Source organism: Oryctolagus cuniculus, chromosome 3, assembly GCF_051225735.1.
Source record: "Oryctolagus cuniculus isolate XC-2025 breed Fujian yellow rabbit chromosome 3, ASM5122573v1, whole genome shotgun sequence".
Taxonomy (NCBI): Eukaryota; Metazoa; Chordata; class Mammalia; order Lagomorpha; family Leporidae; genus Oryctolagus; species Oryctolagus cuniculus.
The window spans coordinates 75754718-75773778 of record NC_142869.1 but is presented as its reverse complement, the minus strand read 5'-3'; the positions used below and the strand labels follow the sequence as shown (position 1 = coordinate 75773778).

The 19061-nt window shown below is 37.6% G+C and overlaps 1 protein-coding gene across 11 annotated transcripts in view; it reads left to right on the top strand.

Annotated features, from left to right (window-relative positions):
- CSRNP3 (cysteine and serine rich nuclear protein 3) overlaps window positions 1-19061 on the top strand; it is a 236250-nt gene that overhangs the window by 130843 nt on the left and 86346 nt on the right. For all 11 annotated transcript variants that reach the window (XM_089329080.1, XM_051848553.3, XM_008258688.5 and 8 more), the window contains one exon: window positions 12541-12711. In XM_089329080.1, the coding sequence (XP_089185206.1) occupies window positions 12541-12711 (171 nt within the window). The remainder of the gene's footprint in view (window positions 1-12540; window positions 12712-19061) is intronic.

Genomic DNA, 19061 nt, shown 5'->3' with positions numbered 1-19061 from the left:
AAATGTTAACTGCTTGCCCTGATTGAATGTTACACAATGTATACATGTAATAAATCATTACATAGTGCCCCGTAAATATGTATACTTTTGACTATGAAAATGTATGTAATTAAGACATTTTAAAAAATGATCTGATGCATGCCTGATACTTTATACTGCTTATAAATGAAAGTTAAAATTAATGCTGTTTCAACACATAAGAGTTGATTCCCTGATGTTGATAAGCTCAGTGTAAGCCTGTTATTACCAAGTACCTTGATGGAGAATCTTAGTTTTCAACTAAGTTTTCCAGAAGTAGAAGGCTACTAGGATTTTGGTGGAGGTCATATCTTGGTAGTCCTGAGCAGCTAATGCCTACAGATCAAACAGGACAACTAGAGAAAGCAATCACCATGGCCATCAGGGTTCAAACTGGATGTGGCTTTATAGAAAACTTGAATTTTTCAAACTAGAAGCATAATCTCCAAAAAAATCTTCAGATATGATGTGGCAATATCTGTTTTTCTGAGCTCTTGTTTTCCAAATTTCCATCTTTGTGCCTTTGCTCTGCATTTCGACTTTCTACAGTTAAGGCTGAAGTTGTTCACCTATGCTGCAGCTGGAGTTTCTGTAAACTGTGAGCTTTTCAAGGGAGAGCCTGATACACATTTAGTGCCCAAGAAACGTTTGCTGAGCCAATGCTGTTAAGAAACATAAAGAGCCTAATTCTATTTAATGACATAAACATGCCAATTTGCTTGAATCATGAAATGATCTTTGTGTCACAGCTTCATTTCTATTTTAAAATTCTGGTGTATAAAGATGCTTACACATATTGCATCAATTGACTTACTCATAAGGCTTTTGAAAAGAAATTTAGAAAATACGTTTATATCTTTTTCTTATGAATTATTTTAGTAGCAGCATACCTAGAAGGACTTTTGGTAAACACACACTGTTACCAAGTGTTGGATAAACTAGAGGTATATCATGACTTTTTGCTTTTTTTGGAATTTGTTTAAAAGGAGGAACTTCTCTCAACAGTATGTATCTGACTTTTAAAAGGCTGTATGACTTTGGTGTGACTATTCCTAGTATGAAAAGTTTTAATTTGTGCCAGTAGGACATTCACTGAGACTTGAAAATCCAGGTATTTAATTTTGTGTTATATATTATTTTTACTAATTGCTGCTTAATTCAATGTCAGCTGCAGGTTGAATAACTGTTTTTGCTCTGCCTTAGAGAGTAAAAATCCACATTTTGCCTCAGGTAGTGATTCATTTTAAAGAACAGCCAAAGTAGTTTTTTCTACTTGTTCTAATTTTTGAATTTTTTTCTATTTTCTGCATAGTATCATTAGTAGGATCCCAGTATTTGGGTGGGAGTGGTTCTTAAGCTTGGTGATATTTTGCTCTGACAACTATTTCAGAATACTTTCTGAGGGAAATCTGTGTTTTTTGTTTCTTTTCATTTACACTATTTTGATTTCTCTGAAGGAAAAGGATATCATATTTTTTAAATACCCTTTAATCAACATTCACTAGTTGATCTACTATTCAGAAAATAGACTGAACTATTTTATTGTTCAGTCAGTAACATTTTTTTAAGATTTATGTATTTATTTGAAAGGCAGAATTACATAGAAAGGCAGAGAGGCAGAAAGAGAGAGAGAGAGAGGTCTCCCAACCACTGGTTCACTCCCCAGATGGCCTCAACGGTCAGAGCTGAGCCAATCTGAAGCCAGGAGTCAGGAGCTTCTTCCAGGTCTCCCACATGGCTACAGGAGCCCAAGGACTTGGGCCATCTTCTACTGCTTTCCCAGGCCATAGTAGATAGCTGGATCAGAAGTGGAGCAGCAGGGACTCAAATTGGTACCCACGTGCAATGCCAGCACTGCAGGTGGCAGCTTTACCCTCTATGCCACAGTAAAAGTCCCAGTCAGTAACTTTCTAAAAAATTGAAAATAAATTCATTAGTGCTAAGGAAGAAAAAAAAAGTATTATGTCCCACTGCTACAACAATAATAATGCTGAATTCTTCCACATCTGCCTAGTCTTTTTCCTTAATATGATAAGTCTTGCCAAATTAGGCTAAATACTGTTCTTCAGTTTTAACAGCAAACATATAAAATAAATAAAATTTTCATTGGTTTTACTTGACTTTTGTTCTTAGAGTACAGAAAGTAATTTTACAACAGGCACTTGATCAATTGTCAGCAGTTTTAAAAGACTTATTGTTGTCTTGATTGGTGTTTCTGCTCTGGCTAGCTAAACGAGCCATCTAATAGCTCGATTTAGGGTCAGATTTTTGACTCCGAGACCCTTATGTGTTCCATTATTCCATACTGCTATCGAATGGTGATCTATATTTAAAGCCAGGAGGTATCAAAGATGCTTTCTTATATGAATACTAATCCTAATGGCACACAAGTACAAAGTAACATGGAGAGCTTCTTGGGACCCACAAGCCATACAGTTATAGCGAAGGCCTTTACCATTAGTTATCCATCCCTAAATTAACAGACCATAAGTCAATTTGGCCCTTATGGTTTGTACACAGTGCGGGAAGAAGATATGAACTTAGAGGCACTTCTCTCTGCATTCAGGTCACATTTTTTGTACTTTATTAGCGGGTAATAGGAGTTGCTATGCATTTGAGGTTGTTTTCACTAGGCTATACCACACTTTATCTTCTAAGAAGTGGAAACTGAGCCCCAAAGAAGGCATACTCTTTATGCTACTTGTTTATAGCTGATGCAGGATTAGACTCTAACTATGACAATTCATTTTCTGAGCAGGTACTGGGATACATATTTTGTGTTTTTTTATTTTTTTTAAGATTTTTTTATTTATTTGAAAGTCAGAGTTACCCAGAGAGAGGAGAGGCAGAGGGAGAGAGAGAGAGAGAGAGAGAAGAAGAGAGAGAGAAGCAGAGAGAGAGAGAGAGAGAGAGAGGTCTTCCATCCAATGGTTCACTCCCCAGATGGCTGCAACGGCCAGAGCTGTGCCGATACGAAGCCAGGAGCCAGGAGCTTCTTCCAGGTCTCCCATATGGGTGCAGGGGCCCAAGGACTTGGGCCATCTTCTACTGCTTTCCCGGGCCATAGCAGAGAGCTGGACAGGAAGTTGAGCAGCCAGGTCTCAAACCGGTGCCCATATGGGATGCCGGCGCTTCAGGCCAGGGCTTTAACCCACTGTGATACAGTGCCAGTGCCTGCCCCTGGGATACATATTTTGTCTACAAAGAATGCTACATTCAGATGTAAGAAAACATAGAGTAAACCAGCAATTACTGATAAATACATGGACCAGGTGCTATGAAATCAGGAACGTCATTTAATGCCAGTGTGGTCACAGACTATTTCTCAGAGAAGGAGTGGGTCAACCTTAAAACCCTGAGTAAATGATCTAGATGTCTGATACCTCAGTTTCCTCTGTTAAAACTACATTGTAGGCTTTGGGGGAAAACTACAGGGAATGGGTATAAAGTATCTAACCCTTCTATGGGACTCAATAAATCCTAGCTGAAGTTACTATAAATAGAATGGTATTATTCAACCACCCGACCTAGAATCATTTCTGTCAAGTATCAAAATCAATATGGATCGTCCCTTTGAGATGCAATGGGCTCATCTGGCCAACAGAAGCTGAGGGAGCTAGAAAGGGCCCTGTCCTAGGAACTGGGTGACCCTCGAGGTAAAGGGAACAGAGGCAGGAGCTTCTGACTTTTCTGATACTTTGAACTACCATGTTCACGATGAATTATTCCAAAGGGTTCTAGGTAATCCACCAAGGCTCAGGAAATCTTATAATCACCAGAGCAGAGGTTCCTAACCTGGCAGTCCAGGAATAGATGGCATGATTTGTGTTTAGGTCTTTTTCCTCTGCTAGGGGAAACAGTCTTTTTTTTTTTTTCTTTCATCAAATTCTCTCAAACTACAAATCATCAATCTGCAAAAAATATTAAGATCCACTGCACATAAAGCAAATCAAACCTTTAACTCAAAGTCATAGGCAACTCTGGCAGAAGGTATTCATACATAATTGGGGAACCCCACAATCATTATTTCTCCAACAAAAATATTTATTAAGCCAGAGTGCTCCCAGGGTTCTTGGCTTAAACAGACACCTGGACAAGAGAGGTCCATTTTGGCCAACTTGCACTTCTCACACTGGCATTCTACCAGCAGCATTTTTCACATTGGTCATGACCCGTGGAAACACCTTGCAGGATTTTACCTTGTAAAATCATTGCCAAATCCCCTCTCTTCTTGGCTGCAGATACACTAATTTCTTGCCAAATGGGTTTAAGCAGAAATGGCCTTAGTATTTTGGAGGAACATATCTTTTTTTTTCCCCCAGAGAAATGCATATGCATTTCAGAATTATTCTGAGTGATAAATATTCAAGAAGTACTTCTTTTACTCATTTGTAATTGTTTGAGTGACCTAAGCATGATGGTTTATCTTCCAACAAATAATTGCATTAAATATACTGCTGCTGAAGGAGCATTGCCCCCACGTGCATATTCACTTTTTACTTTCAGTAAAAATAGTATGTGTTGTAGTTACCGTCTGTGATTTGTTGGAGAAGATCCCACTGGGAGAGAGCCTACCATACAAGAACTGAGTTCTAATCCTGGCTTGCTAAGAGACTGAAAAAGTAGCTAATCTGCCTCAGATTCGGTTTATTTAACTTCAAATTAGAGTAATATTTCCAAGATTCTTGTAAAGATTCAATAAGATAAATATTGTAAAGTCACTGGCACATAGATCTCAAGAAATTGAAGTCTTCATAAGCTACGATGCAAAGAATGTGAGAGTTCAGTGAATAAGAAGAAAGAAAAGAAGGGGAAGATTTAAAGGTGAACACAAAAATCTTATAGAATGCAGTGAAAGGCCTTGAGAAAAATTGAGATTTGTTCAGACATTATGAAAGCTACCAAGAAAGTAATTTCCTTTAGAAGAGCAACTATTTTAAGTAGTGATTATTCTACATAGCAAAGCCTCTAGACTATCCTCAGTGTTTGATTAACATAATAGTGTGAAGATAAAACATCACAAATTGTTCAAAATCATGGCTTAATAAAATTGGAGATGACGAGGATTTAATATAGATTAACTTCATTAAAAATTTATCCAGATATCGAGGAACAGTTGGGTAACTGAAGATAGTACCCAAAAGATAAAAATTACATAGCATATTAATTTTTAACTGAATTCTTCTTTCTTAGATATTGGAACATAACCTGCATACTGTCCTCTATCTGGCCCAGTAGACAATGTGGTTAATGATACTGTCAAGAACCTTTTGCCAGTTTAGCTTTTCTCACTTGTTTTCATAGATAAGTCACTCACTAGCATTTACATCATCCTGTTTGAACTGCTTTCCACCTCATCATTTAAACTTGATGAAGCAACCAGAAGTATCAGAATTTTCATTCTGGAAAAAGCTAAAGAAGAAAAGCTTTTGTCCTGAACAACCCAATCCAGACACTAGTGTTTCCTGAGCCCTGAGCCCATTACTACTGAAATGAGCACTCTTAACTTTCAGCTTCATTCTAATAGAATATTACCATAGTTTTTAGCATTTTGTGCTGGCTGGAAGAATTTGTTGGAAGATTGCAAAGTAGATTATTTTGTAATTTGACAAATCATGAAAAAAATCCCTCTCCTAGGCCATATTCTAATGCAAGTTGTTTAACATACCCCTTTGTCTATGCCACAACACAAAGGTGAAAAAATCCTTGTTAATGACCTTTGCAGTTAAAGGTTGCTTTTACTTTTTTTTCACTTTTACTACAAAATTAGCAAAAAATAATGCCAGCATCCCAGTAAAAGTGAACCATGGGACCCTAAATGTCTCTGATAGATGATAGATGTCTCCAATAGAATGGCTCACGCACTAAATGGGAAAAAGAAGTCTGAAGCCATTCGGATAAATTCAGAAGTCCTTACTCCCTTTCATTCATAGGCTTTTCACTAAAGGAACCACTTCATTATCATACAAAGAAATTCTTGCCATACCAGAGCTACTTTCCTTTAAGTTCTTGACTTTTCACAGTAGTGAGGGATAGATCTGCCTTTAGCCCCTTAACCATAACCCACTTCTTTTTCCAGTTGTTGAGTAAATTCATGATTCACTCTAAGGACCTTACTGTTTGATTTACTGGATTTCCTCTGATTGATAAAGGGCAAAACTAGAGGAATCATGTAAATGGCTCCAATTGCTTTTCTTATATAGATGTTTTTCTTGTTTGCAATGTTTTTCTTTATCATCAAGAATATTAATTAGGGTTGTCAGTTAATATGTAGGATGCCCGGTTAAGTTAGAATTTCAGATAAACAAAAAAAATTTTAGCATAAGTATGCTCCAAGTGTCATGTAAAAAAAAATCTGAAAGCTGCGACTCACTAGGCTAATACTCCGCCTGCGGTGCCAGCACCCCAGGTTCTAGCCGGGTACTAGACCAGGTTGCTCCTTTTCCACTCTAGCTCTCTGCTGTGTCCCGGGAGGGCAGTGGAGGATGGCCCAAGTACTTGGGCCCTGCACCCACATGGGAGACCAGGAGGAAGCACCTGGCTCTTGGCTTCGGATCAGTGCAGCGCCAGCCGTGGCAGCCAGTTGGGGGAGTGAACCAATGGAAGAAAGACCTTTCTCTCTGTCTCTCTCTCACTGTCTATAACTCTCTCTCTCTCTCTCACTGTCTAAATCTGGCTGGCAAAAAAAAAAAAAAAAAAAATCTGAAATTGTAATTTGATTCAGTGTTCTATATTTTTAGTTGCTGTATCATTGCAGGCATAATGTGGTTCTTCTGAAAATAAGGTAGCCTGCTCTTCAGAATTGAGAGTTGGCAATATTGTTAAAGCACATTTTCTGTAGTGCTTGCCTTGTGATAGATAACAAAACATTAGAAAATAGGGACGAATATAAGAAGAAAAATTGACTAAAGATAAGATGAAAATGAATTGGGTAATAAGAGCCCACTGAGTTACCTATGAAAGCTGCAAAAATTTTAGGCCATCAAAAGACTGAAATATATAAGATTCCAAAACATAAGCAACATCTAGCTTCAGTCATTCTTCCGAAGACATTAACATGTATGTTTTATCCCTCTTCTTCATGTGGTATTTTTACCCAAACGCTGTTGCTTGTTGTCTCCTTATGCTTTCTGGTTTCTGATACTTTTCTCTTTGAGCTCACCATTCTTTTTTCTTTCCCATTAGACTAAGACTAGAAATGCACTAAATGAAAAAATGGGTCCAGAAGTGAATTTATTAACTATATTGATAAGTGAAAACTAAGAAAAATCAGTGTAGGACAAGCAGAGAATGTTGACTTTGAAAGGCAATGAAGTGTATTAAAGCCAGTGAGTGACCTTCACTGGAGTGGTCCTGAACTGGAAGGCCCCCTGTTCATAATGCTTCCTTTTCTGCCTACTGGTCATGTAGTTGAAACTGCTTAGCTGTTAGGATATTAAATTTAAACCAAGAGACATACAGAGAAATTGCTGGAGCTTAGACCTGGTAGCCACAGAACTCTAGAGAGGAAATCAAGGAATTGCTATAGCCACAATCCTTTCAAAAGGCTGTGCTGATCCCTGTATTTCCTAAGTTTTAGTCTTCAGCTCTATGTTAGATTGCATGCCACTGTCCAGTATTTTTCCAGCAGAAGTCTTTTACTCAAATTAGTCCAGAATTGTTTTTTTGCTAATTGTGAGCAAAAACTGAATGGCACTTGAGGTCAATTTTAGTTTTTATTTTGATTCTCATTCAATCAAATATCCCAGATATATTATAAGTCATGAGATGACAAGATGAACAAGATTTGTACTGGCATGGAAATTTCAATCTAGCTAAGAAAACAGACATGACAAAAGTGAATGAAGTATTACTACGAAAGGATGTCATTTATTTATTAACAAATAATTATTGATCACCTATTAATATAAGGCACTGTTCTAAGCCTTAGAACATCAGTAAAGAAAACAAAAATATCTTCCCTTGTACCTGTTATCAGGGGATGAAAATAGTATATAGAAACATAGAAGTAAATTTAAAAATACTATAGATTTAGAAGGTGGTAAATACTATGAGAAAAATTGTTAAGCAAATCAGAAGGAGTGGTATATCAAATGATCTAGAGGCCAGAGAGAAATGACAAGTTAGAGAAATGAATTCTTATAACTGAAACATAAACCATAAGGCCAGTGGCTCAAAATGAGCATCAAGACCTTACATTGTTAAGGTCTTTATAAGTCATTCTGAGGATTTTCAATTTTATCCTAAAGCAATCTGAAGCCACTTAAGTGTACAAACTATTGACTGACATGATCAGTTTTACATTTTAAATTTATCATTTTGCTTGTAACCTGAAAAACACATTGCAAAAAAACAGTGGTGAGTTACTGAATAATTAGGAAGCTGTTGTCTTGTCCATGAGAGAAATGGCGGTGCCCTTAACTGGCTTGTTGTTCACAATAGGCAGTGGTAGAAGTGACAACATAGCTGTTAGCCAGGCTTAGATTTTTAGCTTCTCACATTTAGAACAAATTAATAGAAATTCAAATTTATCTTATATTCCTCAGGATTTGATGCTATATAAAGCCAATCTGAAATGTTTACCAATTTTTCATTGGCTTCATGGTTGCCAAGTTTAATTCTGCCTCATCTTTAGGAATAAAAGTATAATTTGTAAGTATTTAAGGAAGCATGGCAGCAATAAGATAGACATTGATTCTACTCCTCTGTATTTCTGTCTTCCTGGCCACATAGTACCATTCTCAGATTCTGAGAGAAACAACATAAAGCACAATCAGACCAAGTATACACCACTTTATTGACAGGCTCTTCTCCCTACATCCTTGTGTTTTTTTTTCTCTTTCCAAGTCAGATGGTATAGATGATGTAGGAGAAAAGTACATCTTCCATTATCACTCCACTTTTTTAGCCTAGAATAAGGGTTACATGCTGGAAAGCAATGGGACGTTTGGCCTCCATATCATGTTAAGACATTTTATAATACTCACATAGTATTTTTATTTTTTTAAGATTTATGTTACTTAGTTGAAAGGCACACTGACAGAGAAAGAAAGAGACAGAGTCAGAGATCTTCCATCAGCTGGTTCACTCCCCAGGTGATCACAAAAGCCATGGTTGGGCCAGGCCAGGCCAGAGCTGCAGGAACCAGAAATTTCATCCATGTCTCCCTTGTGGGTGGCAGACATACAGGTACTCAAGCCATCATCTACTGCTTCCTAGACATATTAGGAGGAAGCTGAATCGGAAGTAGAGTAGGTGGGACGCAAGCCAACGTTCTGATAAGCGATAGGGGCATCACTAGAGGTGACTTAACCTGCTACACCCCAAAAACAGTGAAACTAGACAATTGTTATGGTTTATTGCTGCAAAAGCAATTTATCAGTTAATCATTTTGATAAGTAAGATTATTCTCCCTCAATTATTTAGTTTAATTTCTAGCTTATACATTGACCTCACAGTAAGCAACCAATACTTCACTTCCATCTGGATATAGCTCAGGCTCTTTCAGTTCTTATGTTAACCTTCAAGTCCCCTGAATCATGCCCTGCCAGTTCCAAATGTCATTAAAAAAGGTGTGGGGATGAGACTTTTTTTTAAATTCTCTATTTCTCCATAAATTTCTCTTACCATTCTTGAAGACATGAAAAAGAAAAACTACTGTATGTCACCTTTTGTGATATTGGGACATGGCTTCCTATAGCCTGATTGAGTGTCCTCTAGAGAAATTTACCTCTCCTAAGAATACTTGGGACTGTGGCATGGGGAAGTGGAGCTTAGGAGCATAATAATTTTTTACTATTCCCATTGTAATATCTTATTATAAAAATGTACTTTTTAAACATGGGTTTCCATCTTGTATTACTTTGTGTCTTGGAGTTTCTCCCTCATGAATTACTTTGCATCTTGTTTGAAGTGAACCATTTTAAAATTTATATCCTGTCCTACTTTTATTTCAAGACTTTACTTAAAATATCTTCTTTTCTCTTCACTCTGCTCAGATATGCATGAACATTTTATGCATTTCACACTGCTTGAGATGGAAAAAAATAATATGCTAATCGGAGGAGTGGTAAAATCAGATTCAGAATAGAGATTTTATTCCCAAAAGAGTGGACAATGATATATCAGTTATCACCATTGTTAATGTAACAATCATGCAGAACATGTGAATTAATAATACCAGAATGTAGAACATCAATTTGGGGGACTATTCTCAACTTCAAAGAGCCCAACACGGTGATTGTTTGCTTCTTGAGGTCAAGGAATGTGTTCTGACTTCATTTAGTATCCTCTACTCCACCCAGGGAGTCAAGCATCCGTATATGCTTCGGCTTAGATGAGTGAGTAAATTGAAATTAAGAATAAATAGGAGACATTTCATCCTGTACTTAATTTTGCTAGAAATCATAACACAGATGGCCAAAGAAGAGGTGTTGACTAGGAATTAAGTGCTGGATTAAAGAATTTTGTAAGGTGGGTGTGTGACCCCACCCAAGGCAAGTAAAATTCAGGGCAGGAGATGCTGAGAGGCAGGCTAGAAATTAGACAAATAGTCCTCAAATTTGAGGATACATCAACATCGCCTGATTTAATACTTCTGAAGTGGGGCCGGCGCCGTGGCTCACTTGGCTAATCCTCTGCCTGCGGCGCCAGCATCCCATTTGGGCTCAGGGTTCTAGTCCTGGTTGCTCCTCTTCCAGTCCAGCTCTCTGCTGTGGCCCGGGAAGGCAGTGGAAGATGGCCCAAGTGCTTGGTGCTTGGGCTCGTGCACCGGCATGGGAGACCAGGAGGAAGCACCTGGCTCCTGGCTTCGGATCAGCCCAGTGCTGGCCATAGCGGCCATTTGGGGGGTGAACCAATGGAAGGAAGACCTTTCTCTTTGTCTCTCTCTCTCTCACTCTCTATGTCTCTATCTGTCAAATAAATAAAAAAAAAATACTTCTGAAACACGGAGTGTTGGGCTCCACATCCTCAGAATTTCTGATTCTGTTGATTTGGGGTAGAAACTGAGAGATTTGCATTGCTAACCATCTGTCTCCCAGGTGATGCTGTTGCTCTTTATACAGGTAGCACACTTTGAAAACTACACGTTAGTCCCTGGGGATCAGAGCAGGCAACTTGCTCTGTGATCTGCACAGAGAAGGATGAGTTCAGAGATTTTTGACTAGTACTCAAATAACGTCATTAAGTAAATCTCGGAGTAGTTGAGGATCTTTCTTCCTCTTTATCTACGGGACTGATGACCATACTCTGGCAAGAAAAGTGAAGAATGGCTTCAAGAACTCAGACAAGAGTTAAAATTGCCTCACATAAGTATGGCAGAATATAGAGTATGTAGAATTGTCTTAGTAATACTTTCAGCTAAGTTAACCTAACTTAGTAATGTAAGATCACATATATTAAAGCTAATTTATATATCACTTATCCATTAAAATATCCTTACACTGCAAAGCAGGTTTCTGAGCTTCAGCTGACTGTGCATATGTCAAGGTAAAACGGGAAGAGTGGAGAAAGGGCAGCCCAAGGAGAGGGGAAAAGCATTCATGCAAAAGAAATGACTTAGAAAAAACCACATCCACTCACCATCCCCAGCCCTCTCCCAGGTAAGTCGCCTTAGGAAGTTTCTGGAAAAGCAGCAACACGTCAACAATCAGTTAGCAAGGGGATGTTACCTTACTGCAATACTGAAATGACAACTACCTAAAATTCAAAACTGATTTCATATGCTTTGTTGTGCTCAGCCAATTTGGGGGTCTTGAATTTTAAAACTTGAATATGATGAGGACAGCACTGTCCTGTGGCAGGTAAAGCCACTGCCTGCAATGCAGGCATCCCATATGGGTGCCAGTTCGAGACCTGGCTGCTCCACTTTCAATCCAGCTCTCTTCTATGGCCTGGGAAAGCAGTGGAAGATGGCCCAAGTGCTGGGGCCTCTGCACCCACGCAGGAGACCCAGAAAAGGCTCCTGGCTCCTGGCTTTGGATCAGCTCAGCTCTGGCCATTGAGGCCAATTGGGGACTGAACCAGCGGATGGAAGACCTCTCTCTTTCTCTCTCTCCTTTTCTATGTAACTCTGACTTTCAAATAAATAAATAAATCTTTAAAAATAAAAGAATAAAGAATAAATAAGAAAAACTTGAATATGAAGTTTCTGCATACTTTTTTCCAAATAATTTTATATCAAGCAGTAATCATTTAGGATCTTAGATGAGTTGACATCTATTTTCTTTACAGAATTTCTTGAACTAAAATTTCCTCAAGTTGCCAAAAAGAAATAGTGGTATTTCATTCAAATGAACTATGTCTAAAAACACTGAAACATTTTGGTAACCAAACACCGATTGGATTTTATTTTATTTTTGTGAACTTCAAAATCGAAAAAATTGTGCTTAATGATCTTAGAAGGTAAAGCCATAGCTCAGCTCGTGTCCTAAGAATCCCATAAAAATTACTCTGGAGACCTTGGCTGCACATTCAGCGGTCACATATTTCGGAGCTTCACTGCTCTCCTTCCCGTTACAGGTACATGTGACAGCACTGCAGCTATGAGTGGAATTTTAAAGAGGAAGTTTGAAGAAGTTGACGGCTCCTCACCCTGCTCCTCTGTGCGGGAATCGGATGATGAAGTTTCCAGCAGCGAAAGTGCTGACAGCGGGGACAGTGTCAATCCATCCACTTCTAATCATTTCACCCGTGAGTACTGATGCTTATGCTGAATGGCTGTTTCTGCAGCGAAAAGAATTGTTTCATGTGGGTCAGTTTTATTTTTATTGCCTCTTTTTTCAATCAAATACAAAGAAAAATAGCTAAAAATGAAATGTTTTTAAAAGAACTCTGTGGATTCCTATTTAGATTACTTTAGGTAGTAGATTGATTATGTTAACCAATGTGATTTGATTAAGGTTGAATTTTTAATATTGTTACTTTTCTAAGGAGGATCTCAGGGCCCTGGAATTGGTAGTGAAATAAGAAGTAAATCCAAGTTCAAAAAAAAATCTTCCCATAAACTGAAAAAAAAACCTCTGGAGGAAACAAAGGCTATATTTAGGAGTAAAACGTCTCAGTTATGATGAGAAAGGACTTAGGCAAGCATTAAGAAGAGTTGTGAAAGCAGCAAAACTCTCGTAAATGTGCAAGTGTAGGTAGTCTACTGCCTCTTCCTTGCTCAGCCCTTCATTCTGTGTTCCCCAAGGATAACATGTAAAGCCTAACAAGAGAAAAAATGCATGCTGTTTGTTTGATTCCTTTTCTGCCGCACTGTCACATCACCCATTCCTGTCAAGCAAGGTAATGTGAGATTTAAAGGACTGATGTGAGAAATTCTGAAAGCAATATAATCTATGACCCAAAGAAAACTCAACAGGAATACCTAAGTAGTACTTTTAAATTTATGTTCCTTTTTTAAAAAATGTTTTATTTTACTTATTTGAAAAAGTTACAGAGAGAGGTAGAGAGAGAGAGAGAGAGAGGTCTTTCATCTGCTGGTTCACCCCCTAAATGGCCACAATGGGTGAAGCTGCGCCAATCCAAAGCCAGGAGCCAGGAGTTTCTTCCAGATTGCCCATGTGGGTGCAGGGGCCCAAGCAGTTGGTCCATCTTCTGCTACTTTCCCAGGCACATTAGCAGAGAGCTGAATTGTAGGTGGAGCAGCCAGGACTCGAACTGGTGCCCATATGTGATGCTGGTGCTGCAGGCCAATGCTTTAACCTGCTGTGCCACAGCGCCAGCCCCTATAGTTCTTAAACATGAAGATTTTACTGTTACAGTATCAAGATAGATAACTGGTCTTGGTTTTGTATTTTAATATGGATTATATAATACAGAATTTTATTTGGGAAGTGTGGCAACTCAAAATCCAAATGTGTCAAGCATATTTCTAAGAAATTATAAGGAAACCAATAACTGTTGAACACAAAATAAATATATTAAAATCAACATCATTTCTTTAAACAAGCACAGAGAGAGAGAGGGAGAGACAAAGAGAGGTTCACTTCCCAAGTGGCCAGGGCTTGGCCCAGGCTGAAGCCATGACCAGCTTCTTCCTGGTCTCCCATGTGGATGCAGGGGCTCGAGGACTTTGGCTATCTTTCCCAGTAGAAAATATAATGAAAAATAATTATAGCTGCCATAGAGGAAAACAAGTCATTAAAAATTCAGGGATGAGCTTCTTAGGTGGTATAGGTGGCCTGCTAACACTTACACATTCCATGATGATGTGAAATGAGCTTGTAGTATTGATTCAAAAAAAGATATATGCATACTCTTGTGGTCTTAATAGTAATAATGATAATAACAGCAGCAGCAGCATGTCATAGTTTTTTGTGAAGATGAAGCAGAGAAAGTGAGATAATACATAGAAAAGAACTTTGTAAAATATCAAATACTGGTCTCAGATTATGCTAGCAACTGTGATCATAGCTAACATAAATATGTTATGCTATGCTATGCTCCAATAGCTATAATGAGGGGCCCTCAAAAATTTATGGAAAATGCATGCCCTAAATGAACATTTGCATGGTTTTCACAATGTTTTATAACAAAATAAACTTATTTTCATAAATTTTTAAACATTGGCTTGTCGACATTGTTTTTACTTGAAAGGTAGAGAGGTAGCAACAGACAGAAAGAGTTCTTGGCAACCACTGATTCCTTCCCTAAATGTCCACAACAGCCAGGGCTGGGCCAGGCCAAAGCCAGGAACTCAAAACTCAATCTGAGTCTCCCACATGGGTGGCAGGAACCAAAGTACTTGAGTCACCTGCTGCCTCCCCAGGTATGCATTAAGAGGAAGATGGGATCAGAAATGGAGCCAAGATTTGAACCCATACATACAACATGGGAGGTGAGTTTCTCAAGCAGCATTTTAACTGCTGTACCAAACACCATCCCAAACTCTTCTTTTAATTCCATGTTTTGAAAAAACATTTTGTTGTACCTGCTTTTACATTACCCCTACACTTTATGACAATCCTGAAAGTAAATAACACCTCCCCTCGTTTACAGAGGAAACAATTGACGCTCAAAGAGGCTAAGCATCTTCCCCGGATCACACAGATTGGAGCCCAGATCGGTTGATCCCTCTTTCCACATAATAGATGTCCTACTCCATCATCTTTGACTGTCCTATTATTTCATTCTGACCCCAATTATATAATATTGGGTGTATATTTAAAATATTACTTATTGCAAATTATAACAAGATTTGAATTACTGAAGTGGCAGTTTATGTTTCTGAATAGAACGATAAAGCCATTATACTTTCCACATTTGTTTATAAGTATCTGTGTACATTTTCAACAAAATACTCGGGGCCAGTGTTACAGTGTAGTGGGTAAAGCCTTCTGGTTCCGGCTGCTTCTCTTCCCACCCAGCTCCCTGCTAATGGCCTGGGAAAGATAGCCAAAGTCCTCGAGCCCCTGCATCCACATGGGAGACCAGGAAGAAGCTGGTCATGGCTTCAGCCTGGGCCAAGCCCCAGCCACTGCAGCCACTTGGAAAGTGAACCTCTCTCTGTCTCTCCCTCTCTCTCTATAACTCTGCCTTTCAAATAAATAAATAAATAAATCTTAAAAAAATATACTCAAGTGGATTTTCTTAGAAGGTGGTAAAATCCTCTGGAGAAATGAGCCAAAGAGAATAAAGGAATGTTTTTTAAAAGAAACCATAAGTGTTGAAAAGTCACTCCAGATATCAAATTTGAATAGAAAATGATTTGGTTTGATTTTTTTGTACAGTGCTTTACCTAGGAAAACAGAAAGTCCAACATGTTAATTATAAAAATTCAATATTATTGAGAAAATGTACATTATAAAATAATGGAAAAGAGAATAATTATTTAATGAATGTTTGTAGTGGTAGTAAATTTGAAAAAGAAGTAATTTAAACTCACATCTTATAACATATGCTAAAATATATTCCAAATGTATTAAATAAATATTTTTTTCAATCATGAGGAAAGTTTAATATTTTGTTAGACGTTTGATGGGATCATTATGTAACCTTTGAATTAACAGGGGAAAACTCTCAGGGGAAGACACTTAACATATTTAATGCTTTGAAAATGTTAAATTTCTCTGCTACAACAGAACATAACCCAGAGGAAAAGAAAAAATTCATATTGGAAAAAATATTTGTAATTAATATGCTACAGTGTTTTCTTTAGATGGAGTATAAAATACACATGTCAATTTTTGAAATAAACAATAAGATCCACCTCCTCAAAGATAATTTGCATAGGAAGAAATAATTAACAAATGTTTTAAAACACTGAACAATAATAAGAATAAAAATGCAGATAGAAATAATACCACTGAGATTTTCTCCCTGCGAAATTAGTATTCCTTCCCCCAGTTAAACATTGATATTGAACTGCTGGTCAAGGTCACAGTACAAACTGTGGCTTGCTACTAAAGGCAGTGAAATTTAGAGAGCACATTGGCAATATAACAGATATTTAAAAAGTTTTACGTCTGCGTTTAAGAGAATTTACCTGAAGGGAGAAATGCAGTGAAAATGCAGATGGTTAAGGGTAGTACCAAAAAGCGGAGGTGGTGAAGGGGGGAGGGGTGGGGAGATAAAATGTCCAAGAGTTAGCTGGTAACTAGTTCGGTTCATTTACTTTTGTGGAAGTAACAAAGACTTCATGGTATAATATGTCTACTATTTTTGAGATAATGTTAAGCATAGCAGAACACAAAATTTTGTCTGTACTCTCAGGTAAAAATCTTTGCATACACAAAGGCTAACAGTGGTGGAGTGTCCTCAAAGTAGGAAACAATTCAACTTGTTGAGAGATTAGGCTGATGGGTGAATTCTTGTATTTGTGGCACTCATTTTTGCTAATATTATATTTGTTCTCACAACCCAAACATTTCGTATTTATTTTATTTTATTTTTTTTAAATTTTATTCATTTGAGAGGCAGAGAGACAGAGCCAAAGAAACAGAGACGGTGATCTCCCATCTGTTGGTTTACTCCCCAGATGCCTGCAACAGCCAGTAGTGGGCCTGCTGGAAGCCAGGAACCATGAACTCTGTCCAGGTCTCCCACATGAGTGGCAGGGATCCAGTTACTTGAACCACCACTTGCTGCCTCCAGATCCACATTAAAAAAGAATTGGGAGTGCAGCCAGGACTCTAACCCCGGCACTCAGACACAGGCAATGCAAGTGGCTTCTTAACCACTACAGCAGACAGCACCCCAATTTCAAATTTACACATTTAAAAATGGCAACTGCTGTTCACTTTATATTTATGTGTGCAGAGCAGCAGATGGAAATGGCATGTTATGGTAACTTGTATAATACTTCAGCCAACTGATAGATGTTTTATTAGTTATGTCCGGAAGAGATTATTTTCCCATTGGAGAAAATAGGCTTATTTTATGATATCCAAGGAGTTATTGAAATGTTTCAGCTCATCATTTAATAACAATGTTAATAGCAGTGCTTAGATTACTAAAATGCTGATTTAATTTTGTATTAAATAGAATCTGCCAAAGATTTTTCATGAATTTTAAAGATAACTAAATAGATTATTTAATAAAAAGTGCCCTTTTCATTTAATAGTGTGCTTTGTTCTTTATATCCGCATTGTGGAGAGCAATATAAGGTGGCAGAAATAACAAAGAATGAAAAAACAAAAATTCTACCTAACTTTTAGCTATATAAAGGATTTGAGCATTTTAGTCAGTGTAACAAGGGTAGTTATAAAGGCTTCTGACTCTAGAAATGTATTTGCTGGTCCAAATATTGATATCCAAATTTTTAGAAAAAATTTTACTTATTATTTCATATACATAAAGATATTGTCTTATCTGCAGTGATCTTATCAGATGTGAATCTATGAGCATGAACCTTCAGAAATGTTGTTGATAAATCCTATTTCTTTCATCTATATTTCTACTTTCAAAAGTAAAAATAATTATTTCTCTGAGTAGGTTGAATATTGAAGACTATCACATTTCTGTAGCATTAGGAAACAATTTAGCTTCACGTTGAAATTCCACAGCATGCATTTTCCTTTACTTAAATCTCTCTCATCACAGGCTCATCTTTCAAACTGAAAATACCCCAGGTACCCAATGCTTTGTAAGCACTAAGCTATTGTGCAGCGTGACTTTTTGTTGTTGATACAAACACAGAAATTGATAAGATTATTTGGTACATGTCAGCAGCTATGGTAGTAGAAAATTCCATGCTATACAAAGCTTTCTGCTAAAATATTCATTTTGAGCACACCACATTATGATAATAAAAGCTTCGAAATGTAAATCAATAAAGGGTATTGTGGCTGTTTCCTTGGACTTCTGAATTTTGCTAGGCAACTAGCATACTTACCAGTAATCAACCAAGGTCATATCTTGTGCTTCCCTCGAGATAGGAGCAGCAGATTCTGTATTGCTGTGGAACGCTTTGTTTCACAAATCCCTGTGGCTCTATAACCAATCAGCTTGTACTTGAGCACTGTCAAAAGGAGAGCTACAGAGAAACTCCGGAGGATGATTTTTTTCCTGTCCTCTCAAGGTTCTTGGCACTTCACATGAGTAATGAGAAGCTGTGTGATGAAACATGGTCCCAAAAGGAACACATGATTTTTCCAGAAACATGATGTTTCTACAAATATATGTACAGTATTTAGGAAGTAAAAATATTTAAAAATAAAAGGAAAGATACTTTGTAAATTGCACATCAAAGCAGATAGTAGATGTCTTGTGTAGGAAAAGGATTTTCTGATTTGTAAAACAGCTTCACATTCTTGAGTTCTTTAATATCCAAACAATTGTTGTGTGATTGGGAGGCATTATTATGTCCATATTATAAAAGTAGAAATTAACAATGTGAGATGCACTACAATTTGTCCAAGAGCTGAAATTTAGAACCTATGTCTCCATCCTTCCCTCCCTCCCCTTCTTCCTTCTTTGCCTTCCTTAGTCATCTCCCTTTTCTCTCATATGAGACATAAATATGCCACCAAGTGCATCTGAGTCCGATTCTTTAGCCAGCATTTCCTCCCACTGCCTCTACATTTCATAGTGGTGTTTAT